The sequence below is a fragment of the Schistocerca cancellata genome, chromosome 4, assembly GCF_023864275.1.
Source record: "Schistocerca cancellata isolate TAMUIC-IGC-003103 chromosome 4, iqSchCanc2.1, whole genome shotgun sequence".
Classification (NCBI taxonomy): Eukaryota; Metazoa; Arthropoda; class Insecta; order Orthoptera; family Acrididae; genus Schistocerca; species Schistocerca cancellata.
In genome coordinates this window covers 191,954,011-191,974,574 of record NC_064629.1, presented here as the reverse complement: position 1 = coordinate 191,974,574, position 20,564 = coordinate 191,954,011, and the positions used below count along the sequence as shown (strand labels likewise).

At 43.2% G+C, this 20,564-nt stretch overlaps 1 protein-coding gene across 2 annotated transcripts in view; it reads right to left on the bottom strand.

Moving 5' to 3' along the window:
* LOC126184138 (high affinity copper uptake protein 1-like) overlaps nt 1-20,564 on the bottom strand; it is a 154,951-nt gene that overhangs the window by 107,187 nt on the left and 27,200 nt on the right. Inside the window, exon 2 of one of the 2 annotated variants that reach the window (XM_049926506.1) lies at nt 6,633-6,678. The exons of the other annotated variant lie outside the window; for it this stretch is intronic. Within the exon in view, the coding sequence (XP_049782463.1) occupies nt 6,633-6,647 (15 nt within the window). The 5' untranslated portion in view covers nt 6,648-6,678. The remainder of the gene's footprint in view (nt 1-6,632; nt 6,679-20,564) is intronic. 2 annotated transcript variants of the gene reach the window in all.

Here is a 20,564-nt window from a genome sequence, read left to right as displayed (position 1 = left end):
ATAACAGTGCGACTTGTCACAGAACGTAAACTGTATAGTACACAGTTTATTTTTTTATCATACAGAGACATGTACCCAAGTTTTAAGGCCAACAATATTAGTCTATAAACACGATACACACTTCAGAAGCAATTCTGGAATGGGTAAGAGGACTGGCCGGCCGATGTGGCCGAGCGGTTCTAGGCGCTTCAGTCCGGAACCGCGCGACTGCTACGGTCGCAGGCTCGAATCCTACCCCGGGCATGGATGTATGTGATGTCCTTAGGTTAGTTAGGTTTAAGTAGTTCTAAGTTCTAGGGGACTGGTGACCTCAGAAGTTAAGTCCCATAGTGCTCAGAGCCATTTGAACCATTTGTAAGAGAACTGTAACTAAGCTTCAGACCTGTCGTCCGATATAAACAAACATATTACTCGGCCACATGACGAATGCTGTGCTGCATCAGGGAACCCGAATATTTTTGTGTTATGCATATGAAGGCGGAAAACGAGCTACAAATCATACAACAAAAGTAAGTGCACCTAACCATTAATTTGAAGTATGAGGGCAAGTTGAAAAGTAATTCCTCCTAATTTTTAAGTAGAAACTTGGTGCTTTTTAAATTAAACAAGCGTTATAATACATATTTGTTTTTCATGTATACATATTTATTTCTCAACATAGAAACCCTGGCGACGAACACAGTTCTCTCAACGAGATACCAGTTTATTGATACAGTCATTGTAGAATGTTTGACTTTTCGACGAAGCCACAACCTCACCTCTGCTTGCACCACTTCATCACTATCAAAGTGAAGTCGTCGGAGGTGCTCTTTAAGAAACAGATGAAAATCGGATGGGGCCAAGTCTGTACAGTAGGGAGGACTAGTGAACCCAAGGCCTTCGGGCAGTTGTAGATGTCGCAACGCTCGTCTGTGTTCTAGTACTGTCGTGCTGAAGGACAGAGAGCTCCATGTGTCGGCGAACTCTTCAAATTCGAAGCTCAAATACAGCACGCTGTTTCTCACACAGGGCCGGCCGGAGTGACCGAGCGGTTCTAGGCGCTACAGTCTGGAACCGCGCGACCGCTACGGTCGCGAATCCTGTCTCGGGCGTGGATGTGTGTGATGTCTTTAGGTTCGTTAGGTTTAAGTAGTTCTAAGTTCTTGGGGACTCATGACCTCAGAAGTTAAGTCCCATAGTGCTCAGAGCCATTTTCACACACAGGAACATACACTACTAGCAACTAAAATTGCTACACCACGAAGATGACGTGCTACAGACGCGAAATTTAACCGACAGGAAGAAGATGCTGTGATATCCAAATGATTAGCTTTTCAGAGCATTCACACAAGGTTGGCGCCGGTGGCGACACCTACAACATGCTGACATGAGGAAAGTTTCCAACCAATTTCTCATACACAAACAGCAGTTGACCGGCGTTGCCTGGTGAAACGTTGTTGTGATGCCTCGTATAAGGAGGAGAAATGCGTACCATCACGTTTTAGACTTTGATAAAGGTCGGATTGTAGCCTATCGCGATTGCGGTTTATCGTATCGCGATATTGCTGCTCGCGTTGGTCGAGATCCAATGACTGTAGCAGAATATGGAATCGGTGGGTTCAGGAGGGTAATACGGAACACCGTGCTGGATCCCATAGGCCTCGTATCACTTGCAGTCGAGATGACAGGCATCTTATCCGCATGGCTTCAACGGATCGTGCAGCCACGTCTCGATCCCTGAGTCAACAGATGGGGACGTCTACAAGACAACCATCTGCACAAATATTTCGACGACGTTTGCAGCAGCATGGCCTATCAGGTCGGAGACCATGGCTGCGGTTACCCTTGACGCTGCATCACAGACAGGAGCGCCTGCGAAGGTGTACTCAACGACGAACCTGGGTGCACGAACGGCAAAACGTCATTTTTTCGGATGAATCCAGGTTCTGTTTACAGCATCATGATGGTCGCATTCGTGTTTGGCGACATCGCAGTGAACGCACATTGGAAGCGTGTATTTGTCATCGCCATACTGGCGTATCACCCGGCGTGATGGTATTGGGTGCCATTGGTTACACGTCTCGGTCACCTCTTGTTCGCATTGGCGGCACTTTGAACAGTGGACGTTACATTTCAGATGTGTTACGACCCGTGGCTCTACCCTTCACTCGATCCCTGCTAAACCCTACATTTCAGAAGGATAATGCACGACCGCATGTTGCAGGTCCTGTACGGGCCTTTCTGGATACAGAAAATGTTCAACTGCTACCCTGGCCAGCACATTCTCCAGATCTCTCACCAATTGAAAACGTCTGGTCAATGGTGGCCGAGCAACTGGCTCGTCACAATACGCCAGTCACTACTCTTGATGAATTGTGGTATGGTGTTGAAGCTGCATGGGCTGCTGTACCTGTACACGCCATCCAAGCTCAGTTTGACTCTATGCCCAGGCGGATCAAGTCCGTTATTACGGCCAAAGGAGGTTGTTGTGGGTACTGATTTCTCAGGATCTATGCATCCTAATTGCCTTAAAATGTAATCACATGTCAGTTCCAGTATAATATATTTGTCCAATGAATACCTGTTTATCATCTGCATTTCTTCTTCGTGTAGCAATTACGTCACACACCGCCATGTTACACACTAGAAACCGGATCCCTCTAGAGGCAGTGGGCTGCAAATGTGTAGACACGAAGAATAAAGACACAGAAAGTTAATAACGTTTGTTTTATTTAAGAAGCTGCACGTTTTAAAATTAAAAAAAAATTCGGAAGAATTACTTTTTCAGCACGCCCTAATAAATATAGAACTTTGAAAACGTGGCAGCTAAACGAATTATTCTGCACAGGGCAGCTGTAGCGCTCCAAATGCAACTACACTAACGTATAAATGTGTTATGCCGGCTGAAGAGCGATGAATGCCCGAAACGCGTTTTAGCAGAATTAATGCTACACAGAAAGTGGCTGGTCGTCGTATTTCTTCAGTTAGTGCCCATTCGATAGGCATCCTTAATCTTAACGTAGAGAGCAGGCACATGAGTTTCATTTAAAGCAGACCTCGTAAAAAAGCGCTAAGGTCGCGCACCTTCCTAACGTTCTGAGTACTGCTGCGAATGGGGCTGAGAGGCGAGGAGGAAGCGGACAATGATGGCTGCAAGAGCATGCCGCTAGAGCTGGACTTGCATTATCAAACTCCAAGCATTTTGCTGACAGCACCACTTGCGTTAAATTAGACTAACGCTCTGCATTACGAGTACTGTGGCGTCTACGCACTTTAGCAAAAAAGAAAAAGCGGAGAAGCACGTCATTCAATGCTGAATGGGAACAGTCTTACTTACAGCAGAGTTCAATGGTTAAGCAAAGGTATTAATATACCATTGCACTTATCAGGGAAAAAAACATTTATTGTAACTTCATTACAACACCAGCCACAACGATACCATATACTCGTTTTTTGACGAACGACGGTGAATGCTAACTGAACTGTAGGTGGCCTTTGGGGAACAAAACTGAGTTAACCGTAAGAAGATTGATGACAAAATCTTTTATTGTTGACACCACAAATTCTTTGAATTATTTAAGAGTCTTAATGCAAGATGAGAATCATTTGGTAATAGAAGTGGCGGACAAGAATGATGCTATGAAACCAAAATTAATCCTATGGAAAAATCAGCTTCGAGTTCACGACATGAAACTATTACCATAACTCAAGGCAGTCATTTGTGGACCAGACATGATCGAATTCGTTTCGTGTTTGTCTAATCCAGGAATCTACAAGACTTATATAAGATGTTGGCAACGGCCTTGCCGCAGTGGATACACCGGTTCCCGTGAAATCACCGAAGTTAAGCGCTGTTGGGCGTGGCCGGCACTTAGATGGGTGACCATCCAGCCGCCATACGCTGTTGCCATTTTTCGGGGTGCTCTCAGCCTCGTGATGCCAACTGAGGAGCTACTCGACCGAATAGTAGCGGGTTCGGTCAAGAATACCATCATAACGACCGGGAGAGCGGTGTGCTGACCCTACGCCCCTCTTATCCGCATCCTCAACTGAGGATGACACGGCGGTCGGATGGCCTCGAGTGGCCTGAAGACGGAGTGCTTTATATGTTACCCCAGAAGCAATATCGTCGACTGCATAGACAAGCCGGTAAAGTTATTTCAATTTTCGGTTCAACATGTGTGTGAACATTCTTTCTTCTCTTATGAAATTGGCTACGTCCCACCAATGCTTGGGTTTAACATATTATAACCTGCAAAAGCCCATGCGTGTGACTATATCACGAACCATAGTTCCAGAATTTTTTACATCTTCTACAATCGAAATGTGTATAAGTTCATAAACATCACATTTTACTGTTAAATGCCTGTACGTAATGCTTTTTGTAGTTCTGCACAGAGTAATAGCAGTATCTGATGTATTTATTCAATCGAGTAATAAAAGTAACTGCCCTGACAGAAAAAATAAAAAGTTAAAAGTAGACATATGTGATAAATGTCTGTTGATATAAGTGTACTGCGTATTCGTCTTTTATAAGTAGGTCCACTGTGTTGCAAACACGTATTCCTAAGATTCCGCGTTTGCACCCTGCAGCTTATAACCGTCTCACTCACACCTGGTCGCGACCACCAAAAGCGACTGCGCTCGTCGAGCTCGAGCGCGCTCGATAAGCGTAGATATTGGCCAGGCCTGAGTTAGAGTCTTTAGCAGTAGTAGCACATGCTAGTCAGCTCCGGCGTATTATTGCTTTACCACAGAATCACAACTTCCGAATTATTTTATTGTTACACTGTGTAATCATTCCTTTAGTTTTGTTCGTTATTAGGATATTTAGAATAGTTAATAAAGCGATTTCATGTTGTTACCCAAACTTTAAATTGTGTGAATTATAGAAGAATGCTTTTTATTTAACATTCGTGTTCATGTGTGCAGTATTGGACTGTAGTTCCACATTTTACACCACTCTTACCAACTTTTGTTATGTACAAGCGATTAATTCTAAATTATTAGGGATGGTATTGCATACATTACATTTCACTGCAAACGAATATACGCTTGTGACAACGTAAAGAGCGGCAAAAACTTAAAAAAGCTAAGGAAGCTCAAAGCTTTGTATTCTTCACTACATATATACAGATTTTAAATGCTAGTGCCTTGTAGATACAACTACTCTCCTGTATCACTGGCTGTTCGTTTCAATTGCATGTGATTGTCACATCCTATCCTCTTCTCGATGTCTCCCAAATAATTCTTCCTAGGCCATCCTCTTTCTTTCTTTCCCAGAACTTCCCCTTCAAGAACGTTACTGATGAAAGCATTGTAATTATTATTTTTCTCTTTTCCATTTCCTGTCCTCGTCGACTTCCCTTAAGACCTGCAAGTTGGTTTCCTTTCCATCCATCTCGTTCTTGTTATTTTACGCTACAACCACATACCGTTCATGTCGATTCCTTTCCAATTTTCCCAGAGTCCAGATTTCACTTCCATAGAGCAGTGTACTCCACGGAAATGATTTTGCGAGGAATCATTTGAAATGTATATTCATATGTTTACTGTTTAAAATGTTGTTCTTAGTCATCAACCCCTGTTTAGCCAATGCAATCCTCTTTACTTCCATTAAGCATGTACTGTCGTCTGATTATACTATCGAGAAGAAATTGTTTCACATGATCAATTTTTATATTGGTTTTAATGTCTTCCATATTCTTAATACTGCTATTACTTTCGTTTTCCGTTTGTTCACTTTTAATTTCCATACTTTTCAGGACTTGCAGCGTTCTGCTCATTTCTTTTCGGAGTCTGCAACTATTACGATAACATCAGCAAATCTGATACAATTTATGCTCTCACAACGGCCGTTTGTTCTCTCTGTCTTCTACTTCAAGATCTGAGTATCTTCATCTATGAACGCATTGAATAAATGCGGAGATAGTGGACATAAATGTCTAACTCGTTTTCTAACCCTGGCCTGTTCCTCTATCACCATTAAAAATCTTTAGGGTATCCCAAGTAGAACGCAACCATGGTAGTTGACATAAATGAGGTATTCTTCACTAGAAGACAATAAGAAGGCTTTGCAATAAGGCGGACTGCCATTTAAGAACTTTTAAGAAGGTCTTAGCAAGGCATTCCCATACAAAGCGCAGAGGGAAATGTGCCTGATAATGTAATTTACGCCTCCTGTGGTAAAAACGGAATTTTTTAAATTATTCCTTGTATTCACAATGATATTGGCCTCTCAGTTTCACGGAGTGTCTTGTGTAATTAAATCAACTTTATTTATACTCTGCCAAATGTGTTGAAGCGCCTGTGTAAATAAATGCAGCAAGGGTGTTGCCCATATCGACTATGAGTAACCCCAGTTTCCAACGACGTCACAAATTTTCTATCTGCCATGGCGCACTTAAGTACATCAGTGGGTTGATGTAGCAGTGTAAAGGGCTTAGTATCAGATGTACGTGAAAATTTGAAACTGTTATAATGAGGGCGTAAGCAAATGGGGGAAAGCCAAGGATATAAAATTCTCAACATACAATGTTAATCCGTGTGTTGAATGTTAAGAGAAACAGTTCTTCGCTTAATCAGTTAACTGGGCAGAGGGTATATGCAGCCAAATGAAGTTAATGCATTACAAAAAGGTAAGGAATACTGACCCACGTGCCGCCCATGGCCACACCACATCATTTCGGCTCCGAACGTCTGCTAAAATTAAAACATTATCAGTCACGGTAATGGACTCTTAGATACTATGGAAACTACAACAGTAACATCAGATCTCAAGTTGATCAAAACCCGGCAACCACCTACCTTCCTTACAGATAACAGGGAAATCATTTACCTACCTTCTGAAAGCCTGTAATAATGAAAATCGCTTTGCCGAGGTTACTATCAAGCAATTAAAAAATGAGAATTAGGGAACAAAAATGACATGTAACTGTTTCACAGACATGATCCTAATTTATTATAATTATTATTATGAAGACGTCATTATGTGCTTTCACTGCAGAATGAATATTGAAACACTGTCCTACCCTCGTAAATAATTTTCTAGTCTCTCTTCGATTTTCCAGATCACTCTGTATATTGTCAAGGTATCTTATAGGTAGACATCCAAAAGATCGTCTTCCAGTAGGAAGCTCTTCGATCAGCCTCTTGACGGTCCTTTTTGGTGGTGCTCTAATGACGTATCCTATCCATTGCAATCTTTTTGCTTTAATTTTGGGTACAGTATCTGGTTCGAGGTACAAATTACAATCATCATGCTGTAGTCTCAAACTGTTATTACTGCTGCCTCTTCAATCCAAATAATTTTCTTAAGACTTTGCGTTCAAATATTCTTAATTAGCTTTATTTAGTTCCGGGTTCAGTTCCATAGGCTAAAAAGGGTACATTCGTAGAAAGTAATTGGATTTGAAAAATCGTCTGCTTTTAGAGTACTGCTGGAAAGGAAGGACGAATATTGGGGTTTAACGTACTACTAACGCCACATTACAAACAGCGCTCAAGTCAGATAGGAGGAAGGTTCCTCTTCAATGGAACCATTCCAGCATTCGTCTTAAGCGGATAAGGGAATTCATGCAGAAATTATATCTGCATGGCCGGACAGAGATTTCAACCCCGCTCCTCCAGAATGCGAGTCCATCGTCTTAATCATTTCACCACCTCGATCGATGCTAGAGAAAAACTGGATTTCCATAATCGTTTGACAATATTAATAATCCACTACGTTAAATATAATACTTTTACGGAAAATGTTTAACCGTAAAACACTGTCAATGCCTATATTAGATACGAAACGCTAGCTCAGTGGGAGAGACTTGGCAGCACGTATCAACATTCGCTTGAAGTGACTTAGACAAACCAGTAGTCTTGATGGCCTGATGGAAATGGTCGCAAGGAAATTTAAAGTCCTCTCTTCCTGAACACGAGTTCAGTATGTTAAACACTGCTGCAACTCTTTCCGAAAGAAGACTAGATCTAGTCTCCACAGCCGAAGAGAAGAATGTAGACTAACAAACACTATCGTTCATTTGTGAGAGTATGACGAAAGCTCTCAGATTTGATCACTTATGATTTCTATCTGTTACCAGATCAAAGGAAATTCCTCGCTGGGAAAGGTTTTCAGCCCAATAAAGACCTTATGGCAGCTGTAGGTGGGTACGCCGCGAACCTTTCAGAATAGCTCTCCTGGGATGCAATACACCCTCTATGTAAGATGTTGGACAAAATTTATTTTTTATTTTATCATCTTGTGGAGGCTGGAAGCTCATTTTGTTGGTTTGCCACATTTGCGAATTAAAGTTGAGTGTTTTTAACTCGTCTGCTGCAAAACACCTTTTTTCTTTCTTCGTTCTACAGCCTAACAGCAACGTTATCATGTTCAGTGTGTCGTTTTATTTGAGTAAAATATACAAAAGATTTGGATGGTTTTCTATTTTGCGCCTAAACAACTGTGCATTTTCATTTTGTTATGATTGCTCACATGAGAGAGCATTAATTTTAATGGCAGAATTGTAGAGGCAGGCTTCCTTTTATACGTTTTACGGCTTGACAATTTATGATCTGCAAAGTAGTCTGAAGAATATATTTCTTTATTGAGAAACACAGAGTACGACTGTGAACTCATGTACAAAAGGTCCATTTTTTTCTCTCTGGAAAGGTATACGCAAATAATTACCCTTGGAGTAAAGAAACATTGTTTTGACTACTTGGCAGATAATATGCTATTAAGCCATAAAACCTATAAAATCTGGCCTACCTGTACAGCTCCATCTTTAAAATCAACGCTAACATGAGCAGTAATAAACATAATAAAAATGTACATGATACAATTTTCACGCGTGAAACAGAACACCAACCAAAAGTTTTGTATAATACTTTAAAGAATTAAAACGAGACCCGCCGAATATGACAGGTGTCGAAACAAGTTTGGATAATAAAGCATAGAAAGGAAAAACGTGATTTGCAGGAAGCAGAGTTTAAAGATCCAAATTTATATTTTTTACCTAAAGCTACAATCTTTGGCCTACAGAACGATTTCACTTTGTCATTGGACGAAAAAAAAAGGGGGGGAGCGGTTTGGAAAACAAACGGATTGGATTAGCTGTCCTAGGTTTCTGACCCACCGGTTCTCTGGACCAATCAAGAGTTCGCCATTTTCACCGCTACACCACATTGCCGGAGAAGCATATGGAGAAAGTTGCTAAATGTGCTACTTCGTAAAAGATGAATACGTGAAGAACAGCTATTTGGCCGTTATCAGTGTGCTTGCGCACGGTAAAGCTGTGTGGGCCGAGGCGGTAGGCCGTCTGCAGCAGGCGAGCCACGGCACGTCCGCAATAATCCGGAGGGCAGCGCGCACTCCATCGCTATGCAAAGCCTCTCCGGCACGCAGCTGTCACCGGCCCTGCTACGCAATACGGAGTTGCCTTCTTCCGGACCACCTCTACAAAACTGCAAAAAGCTTTCAGCTACACTGTATCAGCAAGCAGGTCTCCAGCTCTGTAATTTCTAAAGCTTAAGTTTCACTTGTTTCTCGCCAGACCTTCGCTCATTTCCACTGTTACAGTTCTTACGAAACTATTTTGGAAAAGCATTCTTATTAACATACAGGAGAAAAGTGACCCCACTATTGCTCAAATAGTCAATGGCAATCGCCTCCGTTCCGCAGTACAAAACTGCGAAAAACGCAACTAATCGGAGCTCCGTTACTTTTCATTAACTGGAATGATTACTCTCTCTCTCAAGTTTATCCATGGTGATAAAAGCAGAAGCTGAAATATATGTACGCCTACACAGGGCGCTGCTGACATACCACATTCTATTGTATTGTATGTTAACCGGGGACCTAGACACGACGGAGAGGCTCCGTCCCCGCCGCAGCCGCAGTGGTCCACAACCCCACGACGACTACCGCAGGCCACTTCACCCCTCCGCCGCCCCACACCGAACCCAGGGTTATTGTGCGGTTCGGTCCCCGGTGGACCCCCCCAGGGAACGTCTCACACCAGACGAGTGTAACCCCTATGTTTGCGTGGTAGAGTAATGGTGGTGTACGCGTACGTGGAGAACTTGTTAGCGCAGCAATCGCCGACATAGTGTAACTGAGGCGGAATAAGGGGAACCAGACCGCATTAGCCGAGGCAGATGGAAAACCACCTAAAAACCATCCACAGACTGGCCGGGTCACCGGACCTCGACACAAATCCGTCGGGCGGATTCGTGCCGGGGACCAGGCGCTCCTTCCCGCCCAGAAAGCCGTGCGTTAGACCGCACGGCCAACCGGGCGGGACATACCACATAGGCACTTTTTCTCGGACACAGATTGTCCGATCTCCAATCTTTTTCGAGTAAAGTGTGTTTAAGGGCCGGCCGCGGTGGTCTAGCGGTTCTGGCGCTGCAGTCCGGAACCGCGGGACTGCTACGGTCGCAGGTTCGAATCCTGCCTCGGGCATGGGTGTGTGTGATGTCCTTAGGTTAGTTAGGTTTAAGTAGTTCTAAGTTCTAGGGGACTTATGGCCTAAGATGTTGAGTCCCATAGTGCTCAGAGCCATTTGAACCATTTTTTGTGTTTAAGGGCGAAGAGAATGATTAACCTTACATTCCCAGGAAGCTGTTGTAAAATTGAGAAAAGTAGCTCAGCTTCAGAATTTCAAATGAAAACAATGGACAGAATTAGCACCGTTGAAAGGAGCTCTCAAAACTGAACGTTTTTAAGATAATTCTCATATATTTTACCGTCTCAACAGCACATTTTTAATTAGATACCTGTTACGATCACATGGGATCATCTTTAGATCTAAGTAGTTGCGTCAGCAACCCGTCTTGTCTACTCAGAAAGACATATCAAATGATCCAGTGCGATCGAAACATATAATCTAATTAAAAATGTGCAACTGAGTCGGAACTATAAATGACAATTATCTTAATTATCTGCACGGATGCTGACTCTCTGAAAACGTTTATGTCGGCGATTGTGAAACAACGTTTCTGCTTAATAACTTCTGTATTTTGCAAAGTTTCAGTCAATTACTAAGAAAGACTCTTCCTGTAATTGACAAGTTGAACAATGCTTAAAAGAGGAAAATTTTTTATTGTTAAGGGATTTTTTTTTCCAGCGAGGGAACAATTTTACTCTTTTCCTTTTGCATAAATTTTATAAAAAATGGTTCAAATGATTCTGAGCACTATGGGACTTAACATCTGTGGTCATCAGTCACCTAGAACTTAGAACTACTTAAACCTAACTAACCTAAGGACATCACACACATCCATGCCCGAGGCAGGAGTCGAACCTTCGACCGTAGTAGTCGCGCGGTTCCGGACTGAGCGCCTAGAACCGCTAGACCACCGCGGCCGGCTCATAAATTTTATATACAGTTTTAACACTCGTAACAAATTGTTAGAAAATATCACACATAGATAATGGAATTTAGCCGAATAAAACGAAGCGAAAACTACGACGGCGCGCTGAGAAGTAATACCTCCGAGTTTTTTTATGTGAAAACTCTCAGCTTAAAAACAAAACAAACGTTATTAATATTCTAAATATTTATTCTTCGTGTCTACATATTTGAAGCACCCTACCGCTACAGAGTGTAACATGGCAGTGTGTAATGTAACTACACTATAGGATCAAACGTATGCGGACACCTGGCTGAAAATGGCTTAAAAGTTCGTATCACAATCCATCGGTCATGGTCGAATTCAATATGGTGTTGGCCCACCCTTAGCCTTGATGACGGCTTTCAGTCTTACAGGCATAGGTTCAGTCATGTGCTGGAAGGTATCTTGGGGAATGGTAGCTCATTCTTCACGGAGTGCTGCCCTGAGGATAGGTATCGATGTCGGTCGGTGACGCCTGACACGAAGTCGGCGTTCCAAAACATCCGAAAAGTGTGTTATAGGATTCAGGTCAGGACTCGGTGCAGGCCAGTCCATTACAGGGATGTTATTGTCGTGTAACCACTCCGCCACAGGCCGTGCATTATGAACAGGTGCTGAAAGATACAATCGCCATCCCCGAATTGCTCTTCAACATTGGGAAGCAAGAAGGTGCTTAAAACATCAGTGTAGGCCTGTGCTGTGATAGTGCCCCGAAAAATAACAAGGGGTGCGAGACCCCTCCATGAAAAACACGACCGCACCATAACACCACCGCCTCCGAAATTTACTTTTAGCACTACACACGCTGGCAGATGACGTTCACCGGGCATTCGCCACACTCACATCCTGCCATTGGATCGCCACGTTGTGTACCGTGATTCGTCACTCCACACAACACTGTTCCACTGTTCAATCGCCCATTGTTTACGCTCCTTACATCAAGCGAGGCGTCGTTTGGCATTTACCGGCGTGATGTGTGGCTTATGAGCAGCCGCTCGATCATGAAATCCAAGTTTTCTCACCTCCCGCGTAAGTTTGAAATTCCTGTGCGATGACCTGGATAGATGTCTATCACACATTACGACCCTATTCAACTGTCGGCGGTCTCTGTCAGTCTACAGACGAGGTCGGCCTGTACGCTGTTGTGCTGTACGTGTCCTTCACGTTTCCACTTCACTATCACATCGGAAACAGTGGACCTATGGATGTTTAGGAATGTGGAAATCTCGCGTACAGACGTATGACGCAAGTGACACCCAATCACCTGATCACGTTCGAAGTCCGTGAGTTCCGCGGAGCGCCCCATTTTGCTTTCTCACGATGTCGACTACCTGGGAGTAGGTGGCAGCACAATGCACCTAATACGAAAAACGTATGTTTCTGGGGGTGTCCGGATACTTTTGATCGCATAGGGTATGTCGGTGCGTGAGATACAGCGTGTTGTAATCGAGTTTCTAACCGCAGAAGAGTTCACACACCCCGTCCTTCAGAATGGCAATGCCAGACCACACTCGAGCGCTGCGAGACACCTGTAACAATCCGACGCCTTGTCTTCACTGTCATCGATCATCCTCCATACAGTCCCGACTTAGCCCCATCCGATTTTCATCTGTTTCCAGAACTTAACGAACATCTACGAGGGTTCACTTTGACAGTGATGAAGCGGTGCAAGCAGAGGTGAGTTTGTGGCTCCGTCAATAAAAGTCACACATTCTACAGAGACGGTGTTAACAAACTGGTCTCTCGTTGGGAGAAATGTGTTCGTCGCCAGGGTGACTATGTTGAGATAAAAAATCGTAGGCATGAAGAATAAAGACGTAGAATGTTAATGGCGTTTATTAAGAGTTATCACATAAAAAAACTGAATGCATTACTTTTCGGAATGTCCTCGTAGATTAGGAAACTAGACACGAAGTACAGTGCTCTGCAAAACTTAACGACGGGATAGATAAAGTAACATAACAGTAACATGCTAACTACTCGGTTGAAATTAATGAACGGGTGGAAGCATGCTGCCAGAGATCTCTCAGTCGAGCACAGAAAGTTGGACACATGGCAATGTGACTAAAGCACCAAATAAGACTAGCCCAGTAATACGAGGCAGTTGGGAAGGGCAAATGGTGTGCGTCAATCAGCATGCAGTTACAGTGCACTGTGGTAGCGGTCTTCATTACAAGGTCTGGAGACATTTGTATGACTTCATACGGGGAAGAATCATCAGGAAACTAGGAGATGGACGAAGTGTGACGAGTGTATCCCAGAGTTTAATATTGCTCACAGCAGTGGTTCAGTTACATGGAGAATGTTCCTAACCACAGGCACTGCTGTCCGAAGAAGAGGAGGTGGTCGGACACGATCAACTACAGCAGCAGATGACCGCTACATTGTGCAACAGCTGAGAAGGGACGAACATCAAAACGCAGGTGCAGCTGCAACTACACTAGTGGCCATTAAAATTGCTACACCACGAAGATGACGTGCTACAGACGCGAAATTTAACCGACAGGAAGAATATGCTGTGATACGCAAATGATTAGCTTTTCAGAGCATTCACACAAAGTTGGCACCTACAACGTGCTGACTTGAGGGAAGTTTCCAACCGATTTCTCATACACAAACAGCAGTTGACCGGCGTTGCCCGTTTTCGACTTTGATATAGGTCGGATTGAAGCCTATCGCGATTGCGGTTTATCGTATCGCGACTGCTGCTCGCGTTGGTCGAGATCCAATGACTGTTAGCAGAATATCGAATCGGTGGGTTCAAGAGAGTAATACGGAAAGTCGTGCTGGATCCCAACGACATCGTATCACTAGCAGTCGAGATGAGAGGCATCTTATCCTCATGGCTGTAACGGATCGTGCAGCCACGTCTCGATCCCTGAGTCAACAGATGGGGACGTTTGCAAGACAACAACCATCTACACGAACAGTTCGACAACGTTTGCAACAGCATGGACTATCAGCTCGGAGACCGGGGCTGCGGTTACCCTTGACGCTGCATCACATACAGGAGCGCCTGCGATGGTGTACTCAACGACGAACCTGGGTGCACGAATGGCAAAACGTCATTTTTCGGATGAATCCAGGTTCTGTTTACAGCATCATGGTGGTCGCATACGTGTTTGGCGACATCGCGGTGAACGCACATTGGAAGCGTTTATTCGTCATCGCCATACTGGCGTACCACCCGGCGTGATGGTATGGGGTGCCATTGGTTACACGTCTCGGTCACCTCTTGTTCGCATTGACGTTACTTTGAATAGTGGACGTTACATTTCAGATGTGTTACGACCCGTGGCTCTACCCTTCATTCGATTCCTGCGGAACCCTACATTTCAGCAGGATAATGCACGACCGCATGTTGCAGGTCCTGTACGGGCCTTTCTGGATACAGAAAATGTTCGACTGCTACCCTGGCCAGCACATTCTCTAGATCTCTCACCAATTGAAAACGTCTGGTCAATGGTGGCCGAGCAACTGGCTCGTCACAATACGCCAGTCACTACTCGTGATGAACTGTGGTATCGTGTTGAAGCTGCATGGGCAGCTGTTCCTGTACACGCCATCCAAGCTCAGTTTGACTCAATGCCAAGGCGTATCAAGGCCGTTATTACGGCCAGAGGTGGTTGTTCTGGGTACTGATTTCTCAGGATCTATGCACCCAAATTGCGTGAAAATGTAATCACATGTCAGTTCTAGTATAATATATTTGTACAATGAATACCCTTTCATCATCTGCATTTCTTCTGGGTGTAGCAATTTTAATGGCCAGTAGTGTAGATTTACGAGGAGTAAAAAAATGGTTCAAATGGCTCTGAGCACTATGGGACTTAACTGCTGAGGTCATCAGTCCCCTATAACTTAGAACTACTTAAATCTAACTAACCTAAGGACATCACACACATCCATGCCCGAGGCAGGATTCGAACCTGCGACCGTAGCGGTCGCGCGGTCCAGACTGAAGCGCCTAGAACCGCCCGGCCACTCCGGCCGGCTTACCAGGACTGCACGGCACGCAATGTCACGTTCCACAGCGGCACGGTGAATGCATGGGGATAGCCTTTCTGCCCGACGACCAGTATATTGTGTTCCTTTGACACCCGTACATCAGCGGCACCGTCTGAGATGGTGCCAGGAGCATAGAGAATGAACCCACGAGAAGTCGGGTCTCGTACTCTCCTCGAATGAGAGCCGATTCAGTTTGAGTAGTGATTCTGGGCATACCCTTATATGTCGAGAGGTGGAAGCACGTAATGCACCCAGGAATATCGTCCAACATGATCGTTCTGGTGATCCCGGTGTTATGGTGTGGGAGTCATAATGATGCATAGGTATATTGACATCCAAATCTTTAAACACGGTACACTGGCCGGCCAATATTGTTGTGGTACTGTACTCCTTCCCAAAGTGCGCGTTTTCAGGGTTACATTCGGCCCTGACTACATTTTTGTGGATGAAAGTGCGCGACCGCATCGTACAGCGCAGGTGGAGGAGCCCTTGGAACGAGAGGATATTCGCTGAATGGACTGGCCTGCCCGCTTCCCCCACTTAAATCCCATTAAGCACGAGTGGGATGCGCTGGGGAGACGTATTGCACCACGTCCACATGCACCGGCGACCATCCGGCAGTTGTAAGAATGGAACGCCCTACCACAAGGACTTACCAACCTTGTGGAAAACAGAACACAGTATGTTGTTCTCAATGGAGAGACGTCTACAGACGTTAAAGTAACCTCTGGCGTGCCACGGGGGAGTGTTATGGGACCATTGCTTTTCACAATATACATAAATGACCTAGTAGGTAGTGTCGGAAGTTCCATGCGGCTTTTTGCGGATGATGCTGTAGTATACAGAGAAGTTGCAGCATTAGAATATTGCACCGAAATGCAGGAAAATCTGCAGCGGATAGGCACTTGGTGCAGGGAGTGGCAACTGACTCTTAACATAGACAAATGTAATGTATTGCGAATACATAGAAAGAAGGATCCTTTATTGTATGATTATATGATAGCGGAACAAGCACTGGTAGCAGTTACTTCTGTAAAATATCTGGGAGTATGCGTACGGAACGATTTGAAGTGGAATGATCATATAAAATTAATTGTTGGTAAGGCGGGTACCAGGTTGAGATTCATTGGGAGAGTCCTTATAAAATGTAGTCCATCAACAAAGGAGGTGGCTTACAAAACACTCGTTCGACCTATACTTGAGTATTGCTCATCAGTGTGGGATCCGTACCAGATCGGGTTGACAGAGGAGATAGAGAAGATCCAAAGAAGAGCGGCACGTTTCGTCACAGGGTTATTTGGTAAGCGTGATAGCGTTACGGAGTTGTTTAGCAAACTCAAGTGGCAGACTCTGCAAGAGAAGCGCTCTGCATCGCGGTGTAGCTTGCTGTTCAGGTTTCGGGAGGGTGCGTTTCTGGATGAGGTATCGAATATGTTGCTTCCCCTTACTTATACCTCCCGAGGAGATCACGAATGTAAAATTAGAGAGATCGAGCGCGCACGGAGGCTTTCCGGCAGTCGTTCTTCCCGCGAACCATACGCGACTGGAACAGGAAAGGGAGGTAATGACAGTGGCACGTAAAGTGCCCTCCGGCACACACCGTTGGGTGGCTTGCGGAGTATAAATGTAGATTGTAGAATCTGGCCAGCATGGGAGCACATCGCACAGCATGCATTGTCATCTTCGGTGGTTACAGGGCCTAGTAAGAACCATATCCCGCCTTTTGTAATGTCCAGAGAACCATCATGAATCGCGGTGACTTCACTGTAATTAGTTTCTTTGAATAAAATTGTCATTTCTGCCCGTCTCATTCATATTTTTCAGTTACCTTCTGTACTATACTGTAAAAGTTCTTTCTATATTTGATCTAAGTTCCATTATGCTATGTTACTTGGCAGTGACATATGGTGCAAAACTTACTTTCATCCTTACGTTTTGCACAGAAAATAGGACGAGGAAATCCACCTTATGCAAAACATCTTTTCAGTTTCGTTTTACACAGACAGGTTTCAGCACTTTTTGTACTATCTTCAGGGATTTTTTTATTTTCTTACTGTAAAATTGTTACATATTAACATTTAGAGAAACATTTGGAACAAAATAGTTACAATTGTGAATGAATAACTGTAAAATATTATACATAATTTGTTTACAGTTCGCAGCTAAGATATGTATTAACGACCAGATGTACTGTATGTTGTTTATTACATTATGTCTAAAGTTCTAGCTATAGTTTAATTGGCAAAAGAGTGGATGTATGTGTTAATTTACATACCTTACATTAAGCTATTGAGTATTTATGGTGGTAGCTAGTCTGCTACACAACCTAAAACTTGTCATCTGCAAACATCAAAACGTAATTTTTATTTTTCTCTTTATTATGCATTTACGAACGGAAATGAGTATATATCACCTTTTCTGTGTGTAACCTAAAGCTTTGACGTTTTAGTGTTTTCTCTTATGTCAACGCGTAAGTTACACACAAAAAAACTTGATATATACTCATTTCCGTTCGTTAATGCGTAATAAACAGAAACAAAAAAATTACGTTTTGCTGTTTGCAGATGACGGCTTTGACGTTGTAGCGTTTTCTCATATTTCAACGCCTAAGTTACACACAACAAACGTGATATATACTCATTTCCGTTCGTAAGTGCATAATAAACAGAAAAATAAAAATTATGTTTTGCTGTTTGCAGATAACAATTTGTAGATTGTGTAGCAGACTCGCTACAAACATAAAGACCCAATAGCTTCCTGTTAGGTATGAACGCATACATCCACTCTTTTGCCAAATAAGCTATAACTTTGGACGTAATGTAATAAACAACATACACTGCATCAGGTTGTCAATACATATTTCAACTGTGAACTGTAAACAAATGATGTATGATTTTTACAACAATTATTCATTCACAATTGTAAATATTTTGTGCCAAATGTTTCTCTAAATGTTAATATGTAACAACAATTTTACAGTAAGAAAATAAAAAACAACTGAAGATAGCAGAAAAAGTGCTGAAACATGTCTGGGTAAAACTAAACTGAATACGTTTCTTGCATAAGGCGGATTTCCTCGTCCTATTTTCATAGCAAGCACGGACATAGAAATAACTGCAACACCACAAGACGATTATTTTGCACAGAATTGTAGTCTATGAGTTTGGTTATTTGGGCAGCAAAGTAACTGATGATGGCCGATGTGGAGAGGACATTAAATGCAGGCTGGTAACGGCAAAAAAGCATTAGTAAGAAAGAGATACCTGTTAACACTTAATGTACAATTAAGTGTCTGGAAATATTTTCTGAAGGTATTTGTCTTGAGTGTAACCTTGCAGGGATGTGAAACGTGGACGGTGAACAGTTCAGACAAGAAGAGAACAGAAGCTTGTGAAATTTCATGCTAAGGAAAAATGATGGATAAATCGAGTAATCAAAGAGGATGTTCTGATGTGAATTGTGGAATAAAGAAATGTATGTCACAATTTGACACATACTGAGACATCAACGAACAGTCAGTTCGCTACTGGAGGGAGAGGCAGGGTATAAAAATTGAAGAGGGGGATCTGAGTATGAATGCAAGTGAATAGCTTCAAATGCATGTGGTTTACAGTAGTTACACAGAGAGAAATAGGACTGCACATGACAGTAGCGTGGAGAGCCGAATCAAACATGTCTTCCGACTGAAGACTCCAAGAACAACGCATCACATTTTGCAGTTTCGATTTACGCTAATACGTGTTCACGTTTTCCGCGTTGTTCCAAGAACGACAGAGGCCACCTTTGTGCATCCGCGAGCAATCGGCGTATCTGCTGGTTACGATGTTTAATATCTCTCGTTATAGCATGCTGCCGATACAAAATGTCTTTGATGTAAGGTTCACCATTCTACTTGCTGTTATAGGATTTCCTAAAACACATTTTATACGGAAAAGCTGGGACGCACCGTCTCCGCGAAAAAGCGCATTCAATCACAAAATGTTATCTATGCCATTTATCTACGCATTCGTGCACCCAGGTTCGTCGTTGAGTACACCATCGCAGGCGCTCCTGTTATCTATGCCATTTCGGATTCTGTGGATATAAGTATCTTCATGTATTTCTTTTCTTACAGCGTCTACGTGTATCTTTTGATAATATTTCTTGTATCAGTTCAGCAACGAAAAATAGCTCCTGAAACAGAGAAAATTGTATAAACTTATTTTGCGGATGGAGGTTGTGTTTAAACATACGTTTTGATTGTTCATCTTGTAAAAACCATTTCATCCCACTTGGCGTGGTTGTACAGCTACCTTATTATTCCTAATATTTAAAGATATACGCTACGTCGTATCATCCCTGGAAGTACAAGATGAGCTACTTTAGATCTATGATACATCGTGTATCACTGAAATTCCACTTAGCCCAGAATCTATTACAGAGGAACTGGAAAACTTTAAATATGTCGCTTTTTGTAATAGCTATAGCCCCTCCATCATTGACAAGTTATACACACAAAAAACATCGCCATGCGACCAAGAAACCACTCGCAGCCCCGCACCTCAAAATTACAGGTTTGCTACGCTTCCATTTTTAGGTATTGTGCCCTGTGCTATAGCTAAACTCTTTCGTGATTAAAATATAATAATAGTGTATACCACTCATAATAAAATACGATATCAATACATTCACAATGAGCGTCCCAGAAAGGTAAATATGTTGTCTCTGACATATATATGCTTGAGTGCTGCGAATGTCAAGCAGCTTATATTGGCCACACGGGATGGGCTTTTAAAATCGGGTTTAAGGAGCATTTACTCACTAAAAAGAGGCAGGTTAAGCACAATTCCGTCTTCGCGGAGCACCTTAAATCCGGTGGCCACCTACACACGGGAACTTCAAGGTTTTACACCATGCTCCCAAAGGAAAGAGACCCAATCTGCTTCAAGAGATCGAAATTGTTAAACATTCACACGCTATGGAGGATATTTTACCCGATGAGTTATCCGGCGAAAATCAGGTTTTCTATGATTACATGTTTCCCATTTCTGAACAATATACTAGTTTTTAGCTTTTCATTATCAGGGCCATGATCGCTAGTCATGTGTATGCCATTGTAAGCCGGCCTTGTTGGCCGAGCGGTTCTAGGCGCTTCAGTCCGGAACCGCGCGACTGCTACGGTCGCAGGTTCGAATCCTGCCTCGGGCATGGAT